We start from the raw sequence: 15551 nt of genomic DNA on the forward strand, positions 1-15551 counted from the left end.
CAAGACCGCCTCGTCAGTCCTGCTGGACCCAGCCTCCTGGGTGGCAGGCACCTCCTAGGCAGGTACCCCTCCATCCGGCCCCAGCAGTGCTGTCACCTGAGGCGCCCAGCTCAGAACTTGGGCGCCAGGCCCCCTGCCAGAGTCTGCACGTGCAGAGCAACAGCCCTGCCTGCAGCTCCTGCCTGGGACCTGAGAGTGAGGGCTGCCGGGAGCGGGCAGGGCAGGGCCCGGGCATGCCAGGGCCTGGGTGCCTCGGCCCACTGGGTGTCAGGAATGCGCTGCCTGGGGGTGCCGGGAAGGGGACTCTGCCTGCACCTCACACCTCAGCTCAGACCTCACCCTGGGGAAGGGTTCCTGGGGGCAGGGGTAGAGCTTCTCTAAGCAGAGCAGGGCTGGGAGCTCCGGCAGGAAGGCTGGCAGGGGGCCAGTGTGGCAGCCAGGCCCTGTTAGTCACCCTCTGTCTGGGCTGGGTGGGGTGCCTAGCGAGTCCGCTGCCTGACCACCCATGGGCATCCGCCCCCAGCCTGACAGGTGCGAGAGGGGAGCTGCTGCCTGTGGGAAAGGAATATCTCAGCCTTGGAGCTGAAGGGCCTGGTTCTAGGTTTGTTCTGCCTCAAGGGACAATTTCTTTTCCCTCTCTGAGCTGTGAGTACCTCATCTGTAAAATGGGACAGCAGCTGTCCCACCACCCTCCAGGGTTGTTGGGGGAAAAAGTGGGTTCATTCTTTGAAAGGGCCTCTCGACTACGAAGCCAAGGCCAACGTGAGCACTGTTGTTGTGCTTTCTTGTCGCACCAGGACTGGCCCTAGCACACCCCCAGGCCTTGCTCCGGGGACCCAGGAATTTCTGCCCCACTGGGTTAGGGGACCTGAAGCACAGGCACAGAGCAGACTAGTTCAGGTGTTCAGATGGGGCAGAGGATCCACAGCCTAAGGCAATCAGTCAGGTGGGGGTGGGGCACCGGCAGCTAGTCATTCGAGGGTGGGAGGTGGCAGCTGGGGGTTGGCTACAATGACCTTGAAGGGGTGGGTCCAGGCCTCAGTGGGCAAGGGGTCCCTGGAGAGCCCAGGTTGCATTCCAGGGCGTGCGATGCAAGGGAAGTGTTGCCGTGCCTACAGCTCTCTGGGCCCAAGTTGTCAGGGTGGGAGGTGGCTGAGGAACAGGGTGGCCACGCCCTCCCAGCTCCCTCTTCTTAGAGGGAGCGGCCTGAGGGTCCCCGCCTCTTTGCCTCCTGTGGTACAGAGCAGGCAGAGCAGGGCATGAATAGCAATTGGATTGACATAAATCCCCTTACCACCTACACCCTCTCCACTCTCACCCCGCACCAGCCTTGTGCCCATTGATGGGCGGTGGGGCAGGGTCCTAATCCCAGCCCCCGCATCCCAGGCCCCTCCCTCCTCAGAGATTCCACAGGGAGCACCTCCCACCTCCCTGGAGTATTTTTAGCTCCTACTTGGCCTGCTTAGAGGCCCTTTAAGGCCCTCTGGCTCCCAGCCCAGGATCCAATGGGTCTACGGCCAGAGGACTGGGAGTAGATGGGGGAAGGAGGGTGCACAGAGGGCCGGGTCCAGCTTCCTCCAGCCACAGTCAGGTGTGGGAAAATCCAGAGGGTGGGAAAGCTCTTACCGGTATGTAAATGAATGTAAGTTACTATGCAAATGAGCACATTGCTCCTGCTGTTGGGTCTGGTCCAGATCAAAGAGTCGAGAAGCTGATCCCTCTGAAACCACCACTGAGGTCACCCTCCCAGCAGCAGCCAGAAGTGGGATGCTAAGTGGGAGACTGTGCCCAGCTCTGGGAGCAAGGAGGAAAGGAGACTGGACTGCCTCCTTCCTGGAGTCACGCTGGGCTGGGTGGGAGCAGGTGTCTTTCCAGGAGGTAAGGAGATGAATAAAATGACCTCGCAAGGGCTTTCAAACAGCTGCCTCTTCACCCTATCCTTAGGCTCCGGCCAGACAGCCCCTCCTGGCCTTTGTGGAGGCCCCTGAGCCCCAAGTTCCGGAGAAGCGCTTTCTCACTCCTGCCCCATCACTCTTCCTGGGGCAGTTCAAAGCTAATGGAATAGCCAGGTAGAAAGCAGTGGAATCAGAGGAGGCAGGGGAATGGGGCCCAGGGGTGTCAGGGCACCAGGCTGGCTCACCCCAGAGAAGAAGGCCCCCTGAGGGATACTGGGGTGGGGTGATGCTCAGAGAAACAGCCTGTAGGATTCAACTTCCCAGACTCCTCACCTCGGGAAGGCACTGGGGTAGCCCCAGTGGAAAGACTTCAGTTAACAATGAGGGTCCAGCGGGCCCCCATGCCTTACTCCTTAGGCCAGGAAGCCAGTTGGGGAGGGGGCCCACTCCAGCTCTGAGCCCTGGGGTGGGTTGGGGGCAGCTCTCAGATGCCTGGATCCCAGCTCTGTGCCAATCCTCCTGACTGAGTTAGCCATGTCCCCAGAGGCTTCTCCTGCGGTCGCTGAAACTGCAGTCCTCTCAATCCCCGCCTTACTTCTCCTTACGCTGCCCCCCAGCTCCCTTTCCCCTCTGGTGACGCAGCCCTAGAATCAGAGCAACAAGCCGGGGAAAGCGAGAGAATGAGAGAGGACAGGAGAAAGAGGCCTTGCTCAAGCCTCCAACAATAAAGAACAAGGCTGTTTTTCTCATTTCTTCTCCCTTTCCCTGGCTCCTTAGTATTTTTCCACATTGATCCCTTAGGGCATTCTTCATGTCATTTAACCTCAATCTCCCTTGCTGTTACCGCCATCCTCTTCCTTCTTTGTTTAGTTCTGACCAAGCCCCTTTCACTTCATTTTCTACAAGACCAGGCTTCCCTTACCTCCTGCCCAGTTTTAAGCTCTCTGGCTTGGCTTGGTCATTGGAGAGAGCCAGAGAAAAAGGACACTACGCATCCCCGCCTTCTGCTTGCAGCCACAGCGGCTATGCCCATTTCCTCTGGCATGAGCCTTGGAGGCTGCCAGGTGCCTACCCTGCCCAGGGAAACATGTTTTAGGAGAGCAAGTAAGCCTAGTTCCTGCCTACCTCAGGTATGACCTCATCTTCCAGGAGCTGCAGCCACCCCCGCCCCAGGCATCCCAGACACCCTCATTTCCAGGCAAGAGCCCCAGAGGTATGTCCCATAGCCCACAAGGTCAGGCTGGACCAGGACACCTGGATTCCCAGGAGGGAATGACGGAACAGGTGCTGGGGGAAGGGGGGGAGGTCAGTGACCATCTCCCCGAGGAACAGTCCCTCTGCTCACCCAGGGGTCCTCATGTATCTCACCAAGAAGCCCAGAGAACCTTGGTTCCCTGTCCTGCTCCTGACCCCTCACTCCAGAGGCTGCGAAATTGGGGCTGGGGATGCAGTAAGCCTCCGATGTTGTGGGCATGGAACCTCAGTCTAGAGATGAAGGTGATGGGGAACAAAGACACACCTGGGTTTTTAACCATTTCTGGAACAAGGCCATCTCTGAGAATATAACGAAAGCTATGCTCTCCCCTCCTCCAGGCCCCAGAACAATGCACACACACGCAAGATTTTGCACACACTTTCCAGGATCCCTGCGTCTCCTGAAAACCTTCAGTGAACTCCAGGCTAAGACTTTGCTCAGGATCATGAACCCTCCCCCTTTTCCAAAGGGACTTTGAAGCTAACAAAACTGCCACTTGACTTGCTGGATGCCCTGGGCTGTGCACTCAGGCATCTGTTTACATCTGGCTATACAGCTGGCTGTAGCTCAGCCCAGCTGGCCCAGCTGATTCTCCCAAAGGGTCACGGGGCAGAATTCAGTGAGATGAGGAGATGACCCAAGATGTAGGACCACCCCTGGAAAAGTCTGAGGATACCCAAGTGAGTCCCCCAGAACGCTATCTAGACTACCTGCCTCTCCGAGATTCATTAGTTTTAGAAACTTCCGGGCTCCTGGCAGGCCTAATGCCATCTCTAGCTGCCCAGGAAGAAAAGTGGGACCCCTCTGCTCAACCCTCTTGGGTGAGGTCCTTGGTTAGTGAGGGCGCATCCAGGTCCCAGCTTCAGCACAAGAGCCCTCAGCTGCCCCTGGGCGAAGAAGGCAGATGCAGAGCATTTTACACAAATTATCTCATTAAAAGCCCACCGTCACCCCATGAAGAAGGCATGTGGCTCCCCTCCCCCTGACGTGTAAGATAATTAAGACTCAGGTATTAGCGACAGATTCAAGACAGGAAACTGGCAACGGGACTCGGGAGCCTCTTCTTTCTCCACAGTGCCAAGCTGCCAACAGAGGCAGGAAGGAGTACATAGATCCAGACCCAAGCTCTCCTTGGGGAAAACCGGCCCAGAGAAGAGAAATATCCTGCTTAAGGTCACACAGCGAAAAAAAAGGGGGGGGGGTGATTACAGAATCTATGATTTACTCCAGCTTTGCATCATTCACCCTTGCTTTTCTGATACTCTCTTTACACTCCATTGCCTCGTATCATGCAGATTCAGCACTGAAAATCGGAAAATCTTTTTCTGGGCTGGGGCAGAAAGAGCACCAACATAGAAACGTGTGCTGATGATCACTTAGGGTCTCCAAAAGATGGAAGAGTGGCTAAGGCCAGACCGCAGCTGCTGGGGCCGGGCTGGGAAGGGTGTGGTGGCCCTAGCCTCTGCAGAAGCTAGATGGAATTGAGGCCAAGTAGGTAGGTGGCCTGGGCAGGGGCTGGACCAGGAGGGCAGGGAACAAGGCTGGGGCAGTCTGAACTTTGGACATTGCAACTTCCTCAAGTTTCTGCAGGTTCCAGCCAGAGTTGAGAAAGGTTTCAACACACCCTTTATCCGACCATGTCCTCTTGCTCAGCAGGGTTTGACATCTCGGTAGGTCAACCAGAAGGGCTACTGCCCAAAGAGGGCCTGCTTGTCCCGTCCTAATAACCTTCCCTCCCGTGGCAGCCTCACCTTCCCCAGCGGCCTCTTCCCCTAACTGCCAACCTCAGCACGCTGAGCCCATGCAGAGAAACTTCTCAAACTTGGACATGCCCCACTGGGCATGACTAAGGGGGGCGGGGGTGGCAACACAAGCAGCTGGATGCGCTCCTTCCCCTCTCTCCCCTCTGCCTAGTTCTTTCTCCTCCTTCTTGCAGCTGTTGGGGAAGGAGAACAGAAGAAAGAGAAAAACACTATTTCCCTCCTGAGACCAAAACAAACACACTCAGGGTTGAAGATTCAACATGAATCCGTGGAATGCGAGGAGGACGTCTGGTGGGAGGGCATCACTGCTGGGGGTGGGGGTAGGTTGCAGAAGACCAAGCAGGAGCTGGGACAGCAGCTCCTCTCACTTCTACTTCTGCATCCTCAAGGGGTCAGAAGGAGCGCCTGGACAGCTCCAAACGCCCAGACTCGCCCATCACTTCACTCTCCAACCGCCAAGCAGTTGAGAAGGCCCTTCAGCGTGGTTCTGCAGAGGGTGCGGCTGACCGGCCGCAGACTATGTGCGAGGTGGGGGCGGGCTTAAATGCATGTCCCCGTAGGTTCTTCCCAGAAAAGGGGAAAGGTGTTTATCTTGCAGTTTTCCCCAGTTCCCAGCCCTGGAGAGAAGAGGCATTCGGTATACTAAGCACCCAGTTCACTGAATGGGAGGGGGGTCAGGAAACGGGGACCCCACTTCTACTCTCAAGAGAGGTTTAAAGGCCTGAGGGGCTGAGTCTAGACAGGTTCTGGCCGGGTCAGCACTTGCCAATAATTACTGCCCCCATCCCACACCCAATCCCTTTACTTCCCGCCAAGCCTCGGCAGCAGAAGGGCTGCCTAGGTCCCCGCTCCCTTAATCGTCGCTCCCCAGAGCTGGAGGCCTGCGAGCCTGGAAGCCAGCTGGCTCAGGGCTTGGACTCCACTCGGGATCCGCACCCTGTTCACACACTCTCCCACGCCACCCCGGCCAGTTTCACTTACAGGTAACGCTGCTGCCGCTCCGTCTGCCGATGGAGGGCGACCGAGTAGCCGAAGAGGCTGCCCGGGTTCCCGGCCTCCTTCACCACCAGGAATCGGGTGTCCAGGTTGAAGGCGGAGGCGACGCGGTCGCTGGCGGCCACCATCAAAGCGAGCGCGCAGAACATCGGGCGTAGGACGCGGGCGGCGCGGCTGGGGCCGGGGCCCATGGCTGCGGACGGGAGCCGGGGCCCGGGCGAGAGCGCGTGAGGGCGTGGAGCTGGGAGTGAGGACCTGTTCACCTGATCCCCCGCGCCACCGGAGAACACTCTGGCGTCCGCTTAATTGAGCCCCGAAGCGCTGATCAATTTCTGGCCCCCAGCCCTGGCCAGTTTCACGTCCGCTCACGGTCTGAGCTCTCAGATTCCCCTCTGAGGTCCGCGGGTCTGTTCTCCCGCCTGCACTGTCCCGGGTCACCGCCCCCCTGCCCCGGGCACCCTGCCCCCCAACTCGTGCCGGTCGCGCCCACTTGGCCGCACTGTCGCCTCCGATCCGGGCTCGGCAGCGGATCTGGGCAGGCAGACCTGTCGACAGCAAGGAGGACGGGAAGGAGGGGTCCCACCGCGCGCGCCCCGCCTCTCCACGCCCAGCCCCGCACCTCCCCACCTTGCGCGCCCAGCCGGGGCTAGGCTTTCCTTCCGGGGAAAGAGAAAAGGTCCCGGCTCGGCCGCCTCCTCTTAAAGGGGCAGCACCGCCCCTCCCTCTCCATCCTCCCTAACCCGGCTCCGCCCTCTCCCCCAAACACCTGTCCGGAGCCCCCAAAGGCTTGGATTACCCCTCCCCGCCCCTTGTTTCTCCCGAGAAGCGTCGCCTCCCGAGCAAGATGGATTGGACGGGCGGGGCCGGGGGGTGGGATTTGTCCCGCTGCTTTGCTGCGGAGGCTACAGCCGCTGGAAAGGCCGTTCCGGACGCGGCCACCTCTGTGGGTCCGGCTGGAGAGCCCCGGCGTTGGCGCATCTGGGAGCCGACATCCGCAAGCCGCTGGTTGGAATGCCCTCGCCTCCGCCGCGCTGTGAGCCCCTGAGAGAAGGTTAGCGGTCTCTGGGCATTCTTCCTCGTACGCAGCCCTTCACCGTCCTTGTCAAGATTTCTTTCTTTTGCCCACTCGCTCCCACCCACCCTGATCCGAGCTGGGAATGGTCGCTCAACAAAATCAGACAGATATTTAGCATTGGTAATAACCAATCATCGCTAACTGTAATTAGCAACAAGACAGCGTTTTCCCCAAAGGGCTGCGCCTTCTGATATCTATTTTGTATCATGGATGTCCGGTAGATGTGGAAAGAAGTCCCTTCTCTTTAGAGTGTCTGCGTGGCCAGGGAGCTGGGCCCAGACTGGACCCATTTCTCATCCACCCTTGCCTTCAGGGCCCAGCCCAGCAGAATTCCAAAGGCCCCCTCCAACCACGCAGGCTCCAACCGAGCGTTTGGAGACGGCGGGGGACTCCAGCCCCCACTGGTGTGTAGTGGGTGGCGCCAAGGTGGAGGAGTTAGGTGGGCGAGGCCCAAAGGCCTGGTTATCCGCAGAAGAATCGAACTGAAAGGGAACTTAAAGAGATCACTTTGTATTTTCTTGAGTCTGACTAAGATTTCCCTTATTGCAGCACAAAGACCCATTTTTCCCCTGACCATTCTTTTTTCTAGGCTAAAGGAGCTTTCTTATTTTGGTCCAGGAGTTCAGTTCTCAGCTCTTACTTCCTTGAAATTCATTTTAGAGCCCCTATCTCTGAGAGTTTATGATAATAAGAAAACCACCATATAGTAGTGCTTGTGCGGCAGAAACTATGCGTTACAATTTTTTTTTTTTTTTTTTTGCGGTACGCGGGCCTCTCACTGTTGCGGCCTCTCCCGTTGCAGAGCACAGGCTCCAGACGCACAGGCTCAGCGGCCATGGCTCACGGGCCCAGCCGCCCCGTGGCATGTGGGATCTTCCCGGACCGGGGCACGAACCCGTGTCCCCTGCATCGGCAGGCAGACTCTCAACCACTGCGCCACCAGGGAAGCCCACAAATATTATTAAATTAAATTCTCACGGCAATCTTTGAGGTGTTATCTCTGTTTTAAGATGAGAAAACTGGGGCTCAGGGAGGTTAAGCAACTTGAAGGCTATGCAACTCGGATTTTAATCCTGTGTTATCTGAGCCGCCCTTCTTGACCACTTATGCTAATAATTAACATTTGTACCATACTCAGGGCAGATCTAGGTTTTGTGGGGCCTTGAAGCTTGTACAATTTGGAGCCCTCTTTAAGGAAAAAGATAAAGAATTAGGAGCACAAAATTAGATTCAAAGAATTAGGAGTACAGAATTAGATTCAGAGCCTGGGAAGGGACTCGAGATGAACTTGTGCTTATGAATCCTTTCACCTGCAGACTGTCATATTCTCCTGGCCTCATTTGACTCCTCATTTGACTTGAGGAACATGGATGTCCAAGGTCACGCAGCTCATGGGAGGTAGAGCTAGGACTGGAGGCCACTGGCCACAGCTGTGTCTTTAAGAGACAAACTCCAGATGTTGGTCAGAAAGCCAGACATGCCTAAACAAAAGCAGCTGTGATAGCAGCGTTCTCTGCGGTGTTTGGGGAGAGGACACTCATCCCTGTCTGCCCTTGGAGCAGCATTTGTTCCCAAGCTTTGACTCTCAGAGCTGCCCAGCCTCTCTCCATGGTCTGCTTTGCGGCCCAGAATCTCCAGGGGTTAGGACATGTGGGGCCAAGGAACAGGAAGCTGACCTGGATGGAAGTTGAACAGTTACCTTGCTCTCCTTCCAGCTGGCTGCTGGGTCCTCCACCTCATTCTTAGAGAAGGAGGAAACAGACAGGGCCAGGAGCCAAGGGGCCAGGGTGGACACTCAGCGTGGACAGGGGCCCCACCTGAAACAGCTTTGAGAGTCCTGTGATGACAGATGGGCTCCATGCCAGGTGTTATCTCTTTGGCCATCCCAAACAGGAATGACCAGCATGTCCGATCCCAGGGCTGGGAGCAGGAAAGGGATGAGGGATGGTTTTTCCACTCTGGGGGAGTGTCCAGAGGGAATGTGGGAGTGGGAGCACGGGTGCCTGGTAGGGGGAGGGCCCAAGCTAAGGAATGCGGGGGAGTGTCAGACAGATCTGGGGGAGATGGAATGGGAATGGAGGGATGAAGGGACTGGAGGGGTCTCTGGGCTGGAGAGATGCAGAAAGAGAAATCCCCAGTTCATGCCAAAGGTCGAGAATCCTCTTATGTAAGTGACATTATCATCCACAGCCTCATCTCATCCCTCAGTTGACCCATGCCAACCCTTCCCTGTAGAGAAGGGACCCACCTAGAAATGTAAACAAGGAGAATAACATGTGTAATGAGGAGTCTGAGCCCAGTTTTTTTTTTTTTTTTTTAATTGGTACGCGGGCCTCTCACTGTTGTGGCCTCTCCCGTTGAGGAGCACAGGCTCCGGACGCGCAGGCTCAGCGGCCATGGCTTATGGGCCCAGCCACTCCGCGGCATGTGGGATCTTCCCGGACCGGGGCACGAACCCGTGTCCCCTGCATCGGCAGGTGGACTCTCAACCACTGCGCCACCAGGGAAGCCCTGAGCCCAGTTTTTGATGTTTGACTGCTGACACCTTTTAAGCCGTCCCCTCTCCCTCTTCCCCTTGTGCCTCCCACCTGGACAAGCTCATAGCTTGGTAATTAAAAAAAAGAAAGCCTGGGTGCTGTGCTGCCTCCTTTGGCGTCCATGGGAGATTCGAACCGTGCAAGCCACTTTCCTCACAAATACTCACCTGGCCTCACTCCCTCACCACAGTAAAAACCCAGGCCAATCTCCTTTCCTCGCTCTCTCAAGCCATTTTGGACCTGTTTGAGAAGCCAGCCCTGCTCCTGCAGAGACCTCAGTTATGTAAATAATAAACCTTTTCACTCCCTCTTAGTGTGTGTGTGGCATCATCAGTCTTGACATTGAACCAAATCTTGGATGGGGTCCATCTGCCTCTGTGGGCAAACATGACAACATACAAACTGTGGGTTCTGCTGTAGAGTCAGGGAGGCTTCCTGGAGGAGGAGTATCTGGACAAGTGAGAAGGAAAGGATTATTAGCAAGAGGGAGCCTCAAGAGAAGAACGCAGAAGAGTTGGGGCCTAACTTGGGGTGCAGTTTTCCCAGTTGTAACATGACAACGTCATATTCTGTAAAGGTACCTTCCATTTATTCAGTGCCTGCTGTGTTCATACCAGCCTTCCTCTGCTGCTCCCCCCCGACACACACAACACTTCCCCCCCTCCCCATCTCCCTCTCCCAGAGCCCCAGAGCACACCCCTTGCTCACCCACTTCTCATAGGAAGGTCAGTGCAGAGATGGAGAGATATGGATGGAGTGGAACTGTGGTTCCACGAGGGCTGGATGCAGGCTGTCTTCTGCCCTCTCACCTTGCGCAAGTTCCTTTCCTCCTCCAGGCCTCGGTTTCCCCATCTATGAAAGGAAAGACTGGAAGGAATCCCTTATTATTCCTCACCTGGCATCCCTTGTGTCCCAAGGCTCCTAATATTCCTTGAACTAAATGGACCAAATCTCAGCTATGGAACTAAGACTCAGGTCTCTATCTCTGACATGAATTGAAAATGCAAATTACTGGGGAGGGAGGGAGGAGCAGTGAAGCATGAATGGGTTTATCAGATTTCCTTTCTCCTGTGCCCCAGATGTGGGGGAGGAAAGACATCCAGGCCAGGCAACTTCTCTGGCTCAGAATCTGTCAGTTTCAAGCATTCCTTGACAACCTGCTATGTATTGGCACAGAGCTGAGAACCCTCAGGGGTTCAAAGATGAACGAGGGCTTCTTCAGGAGGCCAGGGTTTCATCCTGGCCTCATGTTCTGAAAGCTCTCAAATTTAAACATTGCATTATGTTTCAGGGCTGGTGATTATGGAACAATGGGGGTGTTAGAAAGAACATTTTGGCTACAGCGTGAAGCTGGCATTGCCAAGACGAACTGGGCTGGGGAGCAGGAAGGGGCTGCTGTAATCATTTAGGCAATGGGTGAAGTGGGCTGAGCAGGGGCAGGGGCAGAGGGAGGGAGGGAGAGAGTGAGTGAGAAGGACCCAGGGCGCTGATTTGACTTGGACTTCAGGTACATGTGTGGTGGGGTACACAACGGGTGGGGGAGGGAAAGAGCAGAGGGGTTCCAGGGATAAATGGGCAGTGACCCCCACAGGGGCCTGGCGAGCAGGCTGCAGACATCAGGAAACTTCCCTGCTGGCCAACCCCTTTGTCTTTCTAGTTCCTTCAACCCTCTCCATGGTCCCCTTGCTGCCCGCCACGGCCTGGCCTTGCTGCACAAGCCCTGCCCTCCTGGCTGGGAGATTAGGACTCTATAGCATTCTCTACCTCATGCCAAGGTGGCCTCTTCAAGTTTGGGAGGCCACGGGGACCCACTTGGTAGCCCCAGCTGAGCTGAGTCACCAGCCCCCTAGGGCCTTGCCATTTCTTGGGGAGATGCCTTCTTATTGGCAGGGTTCTTATTGGCCAGGTGGGAAATCTGGACAGGTGGGGGGCTTCATCTGCCTCCTCCACACACTCCTACTAACTTCCTAGCGCTACTGCTAAGGGTGGAGGGCCATGTGTGGTTGTCTATGGAGCACTCCTATATACATGTTGATTGGAACATGTATCTGTGCACATGGTCCCTTGCACATTCACACCTGTTTGCCTATGTGACTATGTGTCTCTGAATGTTTTATGAACATTTGAATTCAGAAGGGAAGCTTACGTTTATTGAGCACCTACTGTGTGTCCCGCCCTTTATGTATGTTATCTTCTAATAACCTTATGAGGTGGAGATGTCTCCCACTTTACAGCTGAAAATACTGAGATGCCCAAGGTGCAAGAGGTGTGAATATCTCCTCCAGGCACCCTGCTTCCCCCATCCCCCAGTCATCTTGGCTGCCTTCTGTTCTTCCAGGACACACACAGCTTAGAAGTCACATCCTTGAGATCATCACCTGTCTGCTCTCCCTGGAGTAGGGATTCTGCCCTTGGGTTATCTTGGTCCCTTCTACCTCCCCAACCTGGCTTCAGCCCCCTCATCTCACTGAAACCTTATCCACTTGGGAACCAGCCTCCTCTGGGGGTCACGCCCGGTAGTAGTCTTTGGTCCTTTGCCCCTGACCTCTCTGGGGTGGCAGCAGTGACCCTGTTGACTGCCCTCTGCACCTTCTCTTGGCCCTCCTCCCGCACTATCTCTGCCCAGCACCCTCACCCCCTTGCGAGATTCCTCAGCCCACCCCGGGCTGCTGTTCGTGCTCATCCCTCTGCCTCCCCAGATCACCCTTTGTGCATTACCATCCTCCCCCATGCTGACGACCCCCACCCAAGCACCTCCAGGCTCCAGCCTTGATGTTCAACCCTTGCCAGTCACCTCCAGCTGGCCACCCACAGGCTTCCCAGATTCTGAGCGTCCGGAATGGGCTCAGCACCTCCCCCTTGTCCCCACAGCCTGCTCCCCTGTAACAGCCTCTGTCGCAGCGCCTTGCCCCTGGCAGGATTCCACAGACACGCCAGGGCTGGTCCGTGCCACTTGCTGATACCTCTGCCTCCCTACACCCCCTCGTTCACTTGGGAAATGTCCACTTGTTCTTTGAATTCTTTCATGAGTTTTCACTTCCTTCCCTCACCCCTGCCCCCTGCACCCCTGTGTACACACACACACACACACACACACACACACACACACAGATGTAATCACTCGTGCATCTTCCAGGCCTTGCACTGACTTGTAGGCTGGGCTCATGGTATGATTAGAGACTGATAGGGCCGTGACCTTGGACAAGTCCCTTCACCTCTTAGTCTCAGTTTCCTCACTATAAATTGGACACAGATACCAGACTCACAGGTTTGTTGAAAAACAGCAGAACTGGGACCCAGAAGTCGCTCACTAAGTACTAGCTGTGCTCACTGTCAATTACACCTTTATTTCCAGCACCCATGACAGTCCCTCACACACAGCAGGTCTTCAACCACTGCACGTCTGGCTGAATTCAGTTGGCCACATACTGTTTATGGCCCTAAAAAAGTGAACCTGGTAGAGGTGAGTGAGAGGCCAGCTCTGTCTCATAAATACCCTCTTGCTCTCCTCCCCTCCCCTCCCCCACCGCAGGATCCTGTTGGGACAAACGTCTTGGCTCAGTGGGTTGAAAAGGAAAGTCAGAATTCTGAGGCATGAATTGCTGTGCCCACTGACTCACTTCCTCCTCCCCGCCCGCTCCGGACGGGCCAGGGCCCTGAGTAACGCAGGTTGTAGCCTCCTCCCAGCTCTCGCCCCTCATCCCAGCACCGCCCCGTCCCCAACCAGCCCCTCACTTGGGACCTCACCCCTGAGCGGCCAGCGGCAAGAAGGGCAGTGGGGCGAGTTGCCGCTGATTTGAAATCTGCTTGCAAGTTTCAGTGAGCTAAAGAGTAGATTACAAGGCAGACGGAGCGCGGAGGTGCAAGCCTGCTCTAGGGACCCAGAGTCTGATGTGCAAGGCAGGGCACCCTTCTGGACTCTGATCTGGGAGACAGCAGACGTTCCTCCTCCTCATGGCCCTCTCCTTTCCTGCCAGGATCACAGAAATTCTCACCACTGGGCAACCTTTTTGTGGCTTAGGGCCTGTTTCCTGAAGGTTGCTATTAAAAGGCGGGGAGCCCTACCTGGCAGGGATGGGGCAGGATGTTACAGCATCACACACAGAAACCAGGGCCCTGGGGTATAAAATGACTCAGGCAGCCATGAAGGTGGGGGTGGCGGTGGCAGGGAGGAAATGGTGCTGGGGGAAGATCTGGGACAAAGAATGATTTAGTGGGGAGTGGGCGGGGCAGGCAGGGGTTCCAGACAGGCCCTGGCACTGCCCTGTTCGCTTAACTGTTAGCATGATGAGGGCAATGATGGAGATTTCAGTTTCCTGTAAAACAATCCCCCAGGGGCTTGGCCTTTTCTCTCTGGGGGATTGTCCTGGGCATCAGGGACTCATCTGAGGTAAAGAGTCAGATGGGGCTTGGAGGATGTGAAGGCCACTCCCGAAGTGGCTGAACTGCTCTGGACCACGCCCCCGACAGGTATAGCTCTGCGATGGGTGAGAGCACAGTCCACCACGGCTGCTGAGAAGGGAACTTACGAGTGGAGTGTGGGGAGGTGGGGGGCACTGAGATGCAGTAGGTAGGACACTGGGCAGTAATCACAAGTACAGCTGGCTGTTAGGGACACGCTCAGGAAAGCACTAGAGCCTGGAGTTTGGGCTTCAGCTTGCTGGCCTTGGCACTGAAGGGAAGTGATGGGTTCATGCCTTGGAGTAAGCAGACAGCCTTTGTGGATTCAAAAGCTTCCTCTGGTTGGGAGTCAGGGAGACCCATCTGGGGCTGATGTGGAGAGAGAAGTGAGAAGGGGTGAGGGGCCGCCTTACTGTAGAGATGTAGGTGGACTGTCAAGATATTTGGACGAGGAGTGTGGGCAGGAGTTGGTGGCTATGGGATGCAGGGCACACGGGAGAAGTCAGCAGTAAGGACAGCCAGCGAGTCGGGGACCTCTAGGGCCTCCTACGTGGAGGTGCAGGTCTGGCTGGCAATCTGCCCGAGGCCCCAGGGCAGGGCTAGAGATAGACACGGAGGCCAGAGGCCAGGAGGGACTCCAAGGTTTGTACCCCAAACCCAGGCTTTTCCCCAAGAGCACCAGCCTGAGCTCTGCTGTTGATCAGGCCAGTGGTCAGCCAGGCCCACCACAAACTCACTGAAGACAACCCCTGCGGTCCCAACCCCCGCAGGCCTCTCACCACCTGCACCCTGGGCTCCGGCCCCTCAGCTCTGCCCTTCCTTCCTTTTGACCCCCTGTTGTTCTAGCTCTCTTGGTGACCCCATTTGTAACCCCAGAAGCCCCACCTCATTCATTCCATGCCCACCCTCCTCTCTGCACCCACAGACACCCTGAGAAGACCTCAGAGTACTGCACACCCACCCTCGCTGCCAGTGGGCAAACATGGTCTGGGGCCTGGCCTCACCTTAGGGAACAGGGCCCCCACCCCAGTGCCATTAGCCTCGAACCCACCTCTGGTCAGCTCTGAGCCTCAGTTTATTTACAAAGAGGTGATGATCATGCCCACCTCTAGGGACTGTTGGGAGGCTGAGATCATACCCAGGGAGCACCTGGCATCAGGCTACCCACCATATCTTTCCCTTCTCTCCCCTTAGACAATTGTCACCTGGCCCCAGGAGGCCCTCCTCCTCTCCTCTGATCTGACTCCACTTAAAACACTACCTTGGGTGCCTTGCAGAACCAAACCCGGAGCCCAGATCCTCAGCCGGGGCCTTGAGGTCCTCCATGACCGTCCTGTTCACCTTCTGCCCTTGCCCGCTGCACTCCTGTCCTCCCCACACAGCCCCAACTGCCAGGCAGATCTTCATCCCCCAAACGCCTGCTCGCCCCCTTCTTTTTTTTTTTTTTTTTTTTGCGGTACGTGGGCCTCTCACTGTTGTGGCCCCTCCCGTTGCAGAGCACAGGCTCCGGACGCACAGGCTCAGCGGCCATGGCTCACGGGCCCAGCTGCTCCGCGGCATGTGGGATCTTCCCGGACCGGGGCACGAACCTGTGTCCCCTGCATCGGCAGGCGGACTCTCAACCACTGC

At 56.4% G+C, this 15551-nt stretch overlaps 1 protein-coding gene across 2 annotated transcripts in view; it reads right to left on the reverse strand.

Annotated features, from left to right (window-relative positions):
- ITGA3 (integrin subunit alpha 3) overlaps positions 1 to 6557 on the reverse strand; it is a 28378-nt gene extending 21821 nt beyond the window's left edge. The window contains exons 1-2 of one of the 2 annotated variants that reach the window (XM_060136162.1): positions 6537 to 6557; positions 5895 to 6102 (exon numbers count right to left, since the gene is read on the reverse strand). In XM_060136162.1, the coding sequence (XP_059992145.1) occupies positions 5895 to 6100 (206 nt within the window). In that variant the 5' untranslated portion in view covers positions 6101 to 6102; positions 6537 to 6557. Of the gene's footprint in view, positions 1 to 5894; positions 6513 to 6536 lie in introns of those variants that run through there. The other variant, XM_060136161.1, reaches the window with a different exon arrangement.
- Between the last annotated feature and the right edge of the window lie 8994 nt (positions 6558 to 15551).

The sequence above is a fragment of the Lagenorhynchus albirostris genome, chromosome 20, assembly GCF_949774975.1.
Source record: "Lagenorhynchus albirostris chromosome 20, mLagAlb1.1, whole genome shotgun sequence".
Classification (NCBI taxonomy): Eukaryota; Metazoa; Chordata; class Mammalia; order Artiodactyla; family Delphinidae; genus Lagenorhynchus; species Lagenorhynchus albirostris.